This window comes from Solanum verrucosum, unplaced genomic scaffold (assembly GCF_900185275.1).
Source record: "Solanum verrucosum unplaced genomic scaffold, falcon-dt-bn FXZP01000196.1, whole genome shotgun sequence".
NCBI lineage: Eukaryota > Viridiplantae > Streptophyta > Magnoliopsida > Solanales > Solanaceae > Solanum > Solanum verrucosum.
Window position 1 is genome coordinate 332,974 of NW_026020420.1, and position 11,497 is coordinate 344,470.

At 29.7% G+C, this 11,497-nt stretch overlaps 1 protein-coding gene across 1 annotated transcript; it reads right to left on the reverse strand.

The window, feature by feature from the left end:
- Positions 1–407: 407 nt before the first annotated feature.
- Positions 408–11,497, reverse strand: LOC125806875 (IAA-amino acid hydrolase ILR1-like 6). The gene is made up of 5 exons (XM_049486633.1): positions 10,983–11,497; positions 9,758–9,883; positions 3,874–4,188; positions 3,017–3,145; positions 408–1,102 (listed from the first exon to the last, which is right to left on the reverse strand). The coding sequence occupies exons 1-5, from the start codon at positions 11,490–11,492 to the stop codon at positions 734–736; spliced, it is 1,449 nt and encodes a 482-aa protein (XP_049342590.1). The 5' UTR covers positions 11,493–11,497; the 3' UTR covers positions 408–733.

The following is an 11,497-nucleotide window of genomic DNA, read 5'->3' on the forward strand; positions in this document are numbered from 1 at the left end:
ATCAAAGAATATTGACCACTTCCCATGTGACGCCCTCACGAAGGACAGACTGATGAAGGTAGGTCAAGCAGGATTGACAGACTTTCAAATTGACAAGCTTTTGAAATAGAAGTGAACATAACATATTATACCTCAAGGGTAGGCTGATGAGGGCTCGTCAAGCAGAATTGATAGATTTTTAGATTGACAAGCTTCTGAAGATGAGGTGCACATAACATATTAGACGAATCTCACATCAGAATGAGAGACGAAAGTGAATTTGTAAGACATAGCTCAAAGTGCTTTTGAACTTAATGTGACTTAGCCCGAAAGACAAATCCATATTGTCCTAGACCCAAAGCGGACTATACGATGCCATGAACTTAGGTTGTGACATTCCAAGACAATAAGTACAAGAATTCAAATTGTAGTAAACACCTTTATATCATATATCTTCTCTTATCTCCATGATTCATATATGTCCAATCTCATGAAGAAAAAAAACATTAGTACAAGAAGGGACATCTTAATTGTCAATCATCACATAGGTGGGCATACAATGTGGGAGTAAAAGAAAAGAAAAAAAAAAAGGCAAAAATTGCATTAAAGAAAATTCCTATTTCATGATCGATAAGTGAGGCCTGTTCAAGTAGTTGAACACCTCCATGACTACCAACAAGGGTTCAAGTCACACTTGAGGAATAATGAGAACACTATTGATCCTCCTGGTGTGAACGAAAGACGAAATCCAATTTCAAGATCCATATTCATATAGGTATCTTTCTGCAATGGCAGCATGAGTAGCTGCACCAATAGGCAATACATCTTCATCAATCATAAAATGTGGTGAATGTCCTGTATGAATTGATCCTAAAGTCTCATTCCTTATGCCAATATAGAAAAATGCAGCAGGGATTACTTCAGAGTAGAATGAAAAATCCTCTGCTCCCATCATTGGCGGAACGACCTTAAAATTGGTCGTTCCAACCAAATCACTCGCGACTTTCTTTACATGCTCGTACATTGTGTTATCGTTCACAGTCGGAGGGTAGATCGTGTCCTTGTCTTCGAAAAAATCAACTGTTGCACTGCATCTGAATACACTAGCTTGTTCTGTGAAAACCTGTTGTTAAAATGTTATGTGAAGATCAGTACAGTTTACTTATTAGTCCGTTTAAAAAAAGAATGAAACTTTTCATTATTTTAAACTTTATACTCTTAGCCGAAAAATGTATACTCGATGACTTAACTAGTATCTCTTAGAAAAAGAGTATGTCTTGTAGAATTTGAAGAAGATATTTAACGTTTAGTTATATTGATTTTGTTTTCTTTAGTTAGAGTAGTGTGACTATGTTACTATTGTCAAGTTTCACTGCCACCTATGTTGCTCACACTCTTTAAAAATATCAAAAGGTGCGTATCCGATTCATCATAAGTAATGTATTTTTGGAGAATTCGACACAGATACGACATTGAAAGTGAAGAGCCCACGCAATGACTATCAATAGTTTTTTTTTTTTAGTTTCTAAATTGAAAGAAAGTCAAATTTGTTTAAATACTAGACACGCGAAAGTGGGGGATAAATGCAGGGAAGAAATAAATTCTGGGAGGGATTATTTGTCCTTCTAGTCTTCGACACAAGAAAGTGGTGTAGAAAATCCTCTTCTCTTTTGTATCGAAACGAAAGAGTAATGATTTTTGATGATATTTGTACTCCTCAATTTTAACTTGTACAGTACTTGTGGACATTCCAATAATTGAGTTACTTTATTACACGATTTTCAATATAGCTAAGTGACCATATACTAAAAGATTATAGTATTATTTTATTATGCACGTTTTTGTTATATTTATGTTTTCTTGTTCTACTGTTTTGGATTTTTTATTATTTTTTCATTTAATGATAAGATCTTTTAGAAGATTGTAGAAAGGACTAGTCCTTCTTATATATGGTGCAACATGAATATCTAAGAGTGGTGATTTTTTTGCTTATTTTTAAAAAACTTTTGGCCCAATCACCTTGGGATCATACCATGTGATGTGTAATTCTTCAATCAATTCTTTATTTTTTTTGTGGATATGAGCAACATTGGGTCCCTATGATATTTTGCCAAAACAGGCCTATCTCTCTGCAATTTTAGGATAAGTGTTGCATAAAGCTCAACATGGTATGGTATGATATGGTATGGTATGGTAGATATCGAAATCAAAAGTTTTGATATCGCAATTTCGATATTATAATACTTTCCCCGTTTTAACTTATATGAGCAACAAGTTTAAGAAAGAAAGAAAGAGTTTTGAGATTTATAGTCTCAAATAAGTCATAGATATTTGTGTGGTTATAAATTATTTCACTAAGGATAAAATAGATATTTTAAAGTTAAATTGTTATTGAATATGAAAGTGTGCCATTATTTTTGGTATTGACTAAAAGGAAAAAGTAAGTCATATATGAATTGGGACAGAAGGAGTATATGATATACAGTTTAATTTTTTTTGGTATATTGAATATCATATCGAAATGTATAGACATATACAATTTATATTTATTATTATTATACTAAAAAATATGCAGTAGCTCGTTTATCTTGATTGAAATACCCTTTTTGAGTAACTGATTAACAAAGAAAAATGTTTATACTTTCTTTTGGATAGATTTTTATTTGTATAAGGTGTTAGTATACTATAATTTAGACGTTCCTTGAAAAGATCTGGTCATAATTCTCTATGAGTATATGTAAATCAAAATCAAATAGATTATGACTATTGATTTACTCTACTGTAAAATACGAATATCAAAATTAAAAAATCCCAAATTAATTTGATATGACAATAATATAGTGTAATATTTTTATGTCTTTTCAATATCATTCATTTAATACCATGCCTATCTAGCCCTAGTGGTGACTCATGAAATGAAATGATACTTTATAACTAAGACTAATAATTGTTGTTGAAGTAAACTTTATGATATGATTTATTTATTTTTAAGAATGTCAAAGTCTCAATATTAGTACTAATTATAGTATTTACTAACCTCTCTTATCCTTTTAAGAAGTTGATAAAAATTGGTGGTTGAAAAAGCCCTGAATGTCCCACTGAGTGTAACTGTTTCTGGTATCACATCAAGATTATCTCCGGCATTGAAAGATGTCACAGAAACCACCTAAAAATTAAAATCACAAATCAATCCAAAAATCAATCATTGAAGATGACATCAAATTATTAGTATATTTTAACATGTTATAATTAGTAACTTATTTTATAATACAAGTTACTAATTGAATGATAACTTTATAATTATTTTTTAAGTGATTCAATAACAAAATTACTTGAAAACCTCACTTATAAAATGAATATATATAATCTTTGATTCAACTTATATATTCTTGACAACCACTTATGAAGTTTTAGAAAATATTTTTTTAGGTATATATGAGGGTAAAATTCAGAAAATTACTTGAAAATCCCACTTTTAAAGTGAGAAAATATTATCTATTTAGTACAAAAAGATAGACAAATTTTCAGATAAGATGAAGCCAGTGTTTGATCATAGATTTTGAAAATTTAATCTTCAAATATTTTCAAGTTTTCAAAAACTAACTCAGATAGTTTGGGGAGTTTTGAAGTTTCCACTCATAGAATTTTGAATATTTTTTTTCGCATATTCAAACACAACTTCAAAACTCAAAAAATATGTGGTCACACGGGAGTGAGATCTTGATATGATCCACGATTGTGATGTGATGGGTAGGCTCTTTATGGAAACATTCTTCATAGGGGTTGATTCGCTCTATTAAGGCCTTATGCAACATGAATACTAATTAATCAGACTCTAATATAAATATAATAAAAAAAGAATTTTAATAATTACTAGTTGCAAATATACCCCACCTGAGAGTCCAATGGATTGGATTCACGAGAAACAATGCTTTGTAAGCTGATAACAACAGCAGAGGCAGCAAGTACAGGGTCAATTGAGTGGTGGGGATTGCTTGCTTGACCTGTTTTTCCACTAATGACAGCTTTAAAAAACCCACAGCCAGCAAGTAAAGGGCCTGTTCTTGATCCAATGACACCAGTTGGATGTTGATGTGAAACATGTGCAGCAAATATAGCTTCCACATTTTCCAATGCACCATCTTTGATCATCCTTTTTGCTCCATTCCCTGCTTCTTCTGCCGGTTGAAATATTAGAATAACTGTCCCCTGATAAAATCAGGTGACGGAATCAGAATTTTCATTAAGAAGATTTGTAAACATTAAGTGTATTAAACAGTGTCGAAATCAAGATTTTCACAAAGGGGAGTCATAAACATGGAATCAGAATTTTCATGAATGGGAGTCATAAACATTAAGCGCATTAAACAAAGTTAGAATCAAGATTTTCACGAAGGGAAGTCATAAATATTAAGTGCATTAGATAGTGTTGGAATCAGGATTTTCACGAAGGGGATTCATAAACATCAAGTGCATTACATGGTGTTGGAATCAGGATTTTCACGAATGGAAATCATAAACATCAACCGCATTAAACAGAGTTAGAATCAAGATTTTCACGAAAGGAAGTCATAAACAATCAAGTGCATTAGATAGTGTAAAAACGGAATTCATAAACATCAATAACAATAGACAATGACGGAACCAAAATTTCACAAAAGGGATTCAAAATATAAAAAACTAAACACAAGAAAAAAACCACAAAATTCAATATATACTTTGATATGCACAAAAAAACAATTTAATTTTAAATATACAATATAATTTTTTTAACCAAAAGTCCCTAGCTTCGCCCTGACACATTTTATCATCAAGAAAACTGCTAAAAAGGAGCTCTCAAAAACAAAGGTTGTAAAGAGAAAGAGAAGATTGGATTGATATTAAGAACAAGTTTTATTGATTTGCTGTTTTGCTTTGTCCCACAGAGCCCATGTTGTAATAGATTGTTATTTAAGAGTCTCACATCAAATGAAAAAAAAAAAAAAAACCTTCTCAAGCAGAAATGGATTCAGGGTCCATTATATTGATTCCAAATCAACTAAAGAAGTTATGAAGAAAGGATTATTCAACATCATATATAGCTATCAATCATCTTTCTTTCATTCAATGTCGGACTCTTTAACGAACAATTCAAAGTATATACACCACCTGTTTAATTACTTACATTGATAAAGCAAATGAATTTTACACAATAATTGAAATTTTAGCCTTTCTATTTACCTTTTAAGTGACCTAACAACTTAAATTTTTAATGTCGTTTATATTGTCAGTGTATAGAAGGTAAACTTGAAATAATTTACCATTTGTGCCCACTAACTTGCATAAAAAAGGTGACACGAACCCACATGAGTTGTGGTGGAGTACTGAGTTCCTCTCATTCTTAATCAAAGGTTTTTTATAAGAGCCTAGAGTATATAAGTATCTTTATTAAGGAGCGTTTTACTTCTAATGATGAAATCAGGATTTTCATAAAGGATATCATAAACATCAATAGCATTAGACAGTGATGGAATCAAGATTTTTATAAAGGAAAATCATAAATATCAACAACATTAGACAATGATGAAACCAAAATTGTCACAAAAGGGATTAAATGAACATTAGTATCATCAAAGAGTGATAAGGCCAAACTTTTCATAAAAGTAAACATCAACAACATTAGATAGTGACTAAATCAGGATTTTTACAAAGGGATTTGATAAACATCTACAAGATTAGATAGTGATGAAACCTGAATTTTCACAAAGGGAATTCATCAACATCAATAACAACAGACAATGATGAAACCAAGATTTCACAAAGGAGATTCAAAATATAAAAAACTAAACACATGAACAAAGATCACTAAATTCAACATATACTTTATATACACAAAAAAATAATTTAATCTTAAATATACGATATAATTGCTTTGTCCCACAGAGCCCATGTTGTAATAGATTGTTATTTAAGAGTCTCACGTCGAATGAAAAAAATAAAAGCTTTTTGATTTGAGTTAAATTCAGGGTCCGTTTTATTATACGATAATATAAATATCAATTCTGCTATAATATCATGTAATGAAATGGATACTGAATTTAACTCAACTCAAGAAGTTATGAAGAAAGAATTATTCAACATCATATATAGATATCAATTATCCTTCTTTGTTTCGATGTGGGACTCTTCAACAAATGGTTCAAAGTATATACACCATCTATTTAATTACTTACATTGATAAAGCAAATGAATATTTACACAATAATTGAAATTTAGCCTACTATAAAAGATGGCTACCCTTATTTTCAAGTAATCAATTCTACTAGTTATGATAGTTTGATTTTTTAGTTACCTTATTGTCAGTGTATAGAAGGTAAACTTACAATTATTTACCATCTATGTCCACTAATTAACTTGCATAGAAAAATGACACGAACCAAAAAGGATTTTGGTGGAGTAGTATATTCTCTTTCATTCTTAATTAAAGGTTTCAGATATGAGCCTTGAGTATTGAGTCATCTTTGTTAAAGAATGTTTTACTTTCACTGTGAGTCCCTATAACATGAATTTGGATTTAGTCTGGCTCAATACAAAAAATTGAATGAAAAAATTTATTAGTAACACATAACAAATAAGATAAAATGTAATTGGATGTTGTTTGGAGAGTGACGGATCCAGAAGCTTCTGGGATTGAATTGGACTCGTCTCATGTCGAATGAAAAAGAAAGCTCTGAGAGTTGAATTAGATTCAACATCCATTTCACTACAAGGTAGTACAAACATCGATTTTGCTATACTATCATGTAATGAGATCAATGTTAAATCAAACTGAACCTTGGAGTCATCTCATTAAAGAAGAACTAATCAAAATCATATAAAGAGACTAATCGTCTTTTTTTCATCCGATGTGGGACTCTTTGACGCACGGTTCAAAATGTATACACCACATGTTTAATTACTTATACTGATGGTCTGATAATGCAAATAAATGTTTACACCATAATTGGAGTTTAGCCTACTATAAAAGATTGCTTGCCTTATTTTCAAAGTAACCAATTTCACTAGTAGTGATATTTTACCTTTCTATTTACCTTTTATGTAAACTAAATAGCACACAAATTTTGTGTCGTTTATATTTTCAGTGTACAGAAGATAAACTTTGAACAATTTACCATGTGTGCCCACTAACTTACATAAAAAAGTGACACGAACTTACGGGAGTTGTGGTGGAGTAGTGAGTTCTCCTTTATTCTTAATTAAAGATTTCAGGTATGAACCTTGAGTAAAGATATATCTTTGTTAAGGAGCGTTTTACTTTTAATGTGAGACTTTCTAACACAAATTCAAAATTAATATATATATATATATATATATATATATATATATATATATATATATATATAAATGAAGGAAATGATTTAGATCAAATGAGGGTAATTTTTTGCAAATAAATCTTTCTATAATAACATCATTTCTTATGGATGAAAAAACAAGAAAAAAAATTCAATATTGTGACTTGTGAAGTGATGGTTAATATGGGCATCTCTAAATTCTAAAGTAATTAAAGAGAAGAGAAAACTCCCAAAAAAGAAAAAGAAAAAAGAAGCACTATAAAAAAGGTGTTTTAATCTACCCCATTTTATTAACCCATTGGCCCCCCATTTAAAATATAGCACATTGGCATTTTCTTCAAAGTCCTTAAATTGTGAAAATGACTTGAAACAGAAATAATACCTTGCATATATAGTTCCATGGTCCCAATTATACTCTCAATAAAGCTGTTGGATGTCACCCTCAATAAGTCCTTTTAAAATTAGACTTCTTAACCAAAATAAAAAAAAAAGGTATTCTTTTTGACAATAATTAAATTAAAATTAAAAGGCAAGGCCGGATATAATACAAGTTCAAATGTACTGATCTTTAATTTTATGCCCTTAACAATTGAATTTATGTCTAGCGAGGCATAAGTTCTTTAACGAAACAAGACATAACTAATACATAAATATAAATTTACGTCTCGCAAATATATACTTTTCTTTAGGAGTAAAAATTAAACACCCAACACAAAATAGTACAAACTGCAAATAACCTTTTCTTTTAGTTATAGATAGATTTGTTCATGTAACTACCAGTCTACTAGACATTATAGTACACAACTATAATGACCATGGGACCAATTCTTTATTTTTCTCTATTTTTATTGATTATTTTTTAATATATGCTCATATTATAATAAAGTTTGATAATCATAGTACTATGTAAAGATTCCCAAGTCAAATCTAGTACCCAACTTGTTCATGCTTCTAAACTATTTGCTGCATAAAGGTTGAGGGGCTAATAATTAAATAAATAAAAGAGTCCAATAGTTGAAAATAAAATATTTGACTTAGGTCGTGTATTTGTTTCTTTTTCAATGAAAGGTTATATGGAGGATGAGAGATGAGAGTTGAAGGGTTGTGGTTCTTTCAAAATAGATTATAAAAATATATCAATCAAATATGTAGATATGAATAATTAATGATCACATACACTAAAAGGACAGACGTATAATATTATCCTACCACTTGACCTACTGGTTCATGTGACTAAAATGTTCAAGTGACAACTTCTCTATTGTCATTACTTGGCCTCCATTTATGGAAAGATCAAGTAGATATAATACGTTAGATACAAGTGAGGCATGAGTCAAAATCAAATACCCTATCAAAAGATATGGAAAATCAATGGACGAGGAGTTAAATCTGCTCTAAACTATCTTTAATTTCCTTTTTTTTAAATTATAATTATAATGTATGAATCAGCTTACGCGTACGTTAATTTATTTCAAGAGATGTATGTTATCTCCCACTAACTTAGATATCAATCGAGAGCCATATGATGTTTTCTTATATGAAGTTCAAAAATATAAAGACCACCCAAAATGCACTTTCAATGGAGAATCCAATGCAATTACATTTGCACAAAGCTCTAAAAGAAACATTAGAAAGTAGATCCTCTAATTATTTTTAATTTAAGTACTATATATTATAACTAATATTATTCGTACAAAGTGCCCTTATCTAAAAAGGTATCATCATAATAATTAACTAAGCTAAATGTAGATCACTAGATTTGCTATTTGGCCAAAAAGTTTAGGTGGTATTCTCATTGTTGAAAATAAAATAGTCCAAGATACCCATGACAAATTAAAATGACACAAATTTAATAAGTGATAATTTCTCAAATATTCTTCAAATGTTGTGCCAAAAATTATGGAATCCACCATATGGAGAACAAAAGAATATTTTAGTTTTATTTTAAGGAGTCACAAGAATAAACGTGTTCTTTTATCTGTCACTCACAAGAACAACCTTGAATTGATAGGCTACACTTTATCGACAGTCTAACGAAGATAATTTTTCTAACGTATCCTACATAAATAAGATCCTTTCCAAATCCTATGCGTGCATGGAACTATACTGATTATGTTATTATTGTTATTGTTGTCGTTAATAGTCTACGCTCTTATTTTCTTTTAATTGGGAGTATGGAAGGAAACTAAGGAAAGAGATTACAAAATGGAGAATCAAACCCTCACCAACAAGGTGAAAGTTCAGATAGTTAACCAACTAAGCTATTAAGATTCTCTGACGTTACTAGGTCTTTTCACTAAAGTTTGAGGGAATAAAGACCATTAACATTATGTGACTAGAAATGAAAAGATTAAACTTTGTTTCACTTTCAAGAAAAAAAAAAGTAATTTTATGACTAGAAAAAAGTGACATATTTTGCAAAATATGACTATTATTGTAAAACAAACCTTTAAGTTCTTCTCACGAGCCTTTAAAATTCTAGCCGCACCAATGAGCATAGCCACATGAGCATCATGGCCACAAGCATGCATTTTACCAGCAATTTTGCTCTTGTGCTCCCATTCAACAGCTTCCTAATATTTTTTTAAAAAAAAAAAATTAAAAAATTAAAAGATTAAAAAAATTAAATGTGGATGGTCATAATTTCAAGATAAATACTTTCATTTTATTAGAATTTAATTTAGATATTTTCAGGTGTTTAATAAATGAACCCGAGTATAAGTCAAACTGACAGATAGTTGATGTCAGATATAAGTGAGTCACATGTTGTGAAAGTACATAAGATTGAACGAAAAGAAGATCTAATCTTGTCGTTCAAAATAAGTTAGACATGTATTTTCAAGTAAAAAGGAATGTAGATATGAATATAAAGATTTGACACTTTACTGAAAATGGTTATGCATGTGAGACTAAAATCAAACATATAGTTGATATCAGATATACATGAGACACGTATCATGAAAGTACATAAAAATTTTGGATAATCTTATACTGTCGTTAAGTGCAAGCAAAATACAGTATTTTAAAAGTAGAAATAACAATAGATAATGCTTGATGTTTTCTTAAAAATTAGATATTTCATGTGAGAGTATACCCCACATACAAATAAATAAATAAATAAATAAATAAATAAATTAGAGTAATAGATCCCAAGTTAATAATATACAATTGTAAATATATTTACTTATTTATTCTCAATTAAACTGTTAATTCTTCTGTTTCAAAGTCTATTTTATACGTACAAAATAAATAAGTAAATAAAAAATGAATATCAAGTTTCAAGTTTCAGAAGTAAGATAATTTTTTAAGAAAACACCAAAAAGGAGTTAATTTCTCAAACATCACTCAATTAATAATTAATATTTCACAAAATTATTTTTTCATGATTTTAATTCTTTTTCATTTAGAATAATTATTACTCTTTTTGTCTCAATTATACGCACAATTAAAATTCTGAGAATTAGCCAAGTTTTTCGTGATCAAACTTTTTTTTTAAAAATAATCTGTTAGTTATTATAATTTGGAATTTATAGTAATTTATACATGATTTTTAAATATATAAATTCAATTTTTTTAAAAATATTTTATGTCTAATTAAGTGATTATCCGAGAAATTTAACCCCGAAAACAAAAACATGAGAAGGTTACATTTGAAAACTAAAAATAAAAAACCTGAATTGGAAGGGCATCCATATCAGCTCGAAGAGCAACAAACGGCGGCTGGCCGGAGCCGATGATGGCTCGGATTCCGGTGGTAGCCAACGGAAACCGATAAGAAATTTCCATTTTTTCAAGTTCTTGACGAACAAGTTTGCTAGTTTCAAATTCTTGAAAAGCAAGTTCAGGGTGTTCATGGATTTTTCTCCTCACTGATTTTATCCATTTAACATGCTCTGTTTTCTGGGCAATTTTCAAAATTTCATTTGAGCATTCTTTTGTCCAAATTGAACAATCAGAGGATGTAAAAAGAGTGATTTTTGATGTTCTTGATTGATTTTGAAGGTCTATAATTGTGGGTTTTTTCAATAAAGTTGTGGATTTGAAGTACGTGATCAATTCTGGTTGTTGATCAGACGAAGAAGAAACAGAGGTTTTTGCCCCTTTTAATGGAGTTATTATCATGCAATAGAGGAAAATGGTAAAAAAGATTGCTTTTTTAGAAGAAATTGGAAAAAACTTCATTTTTG

Coding starts and splice junctions, on each gene's coding strand:
- LOC125806875 (XM_049486633.1), bottom strand. CDS start 11,492: ATGAAGTTTTTTCCAATTTCTTCTAAAAAAGCAATCTTTTTTACCATT. Junction 4,189..9,757: donor CTCGTGAGAAGAACTTAAAG/GTTTGTTTTACA, acceptor TGATTTTATCAG/GGGACAGTTATTCTAATATT. Junction 1,103..3,016: donor TTCTTAAAAGGATAAGAGAG/GTTAGTAAATAC, acceptor TTTTAACAACAG/GTTTTCACAGAACAAGCTAG.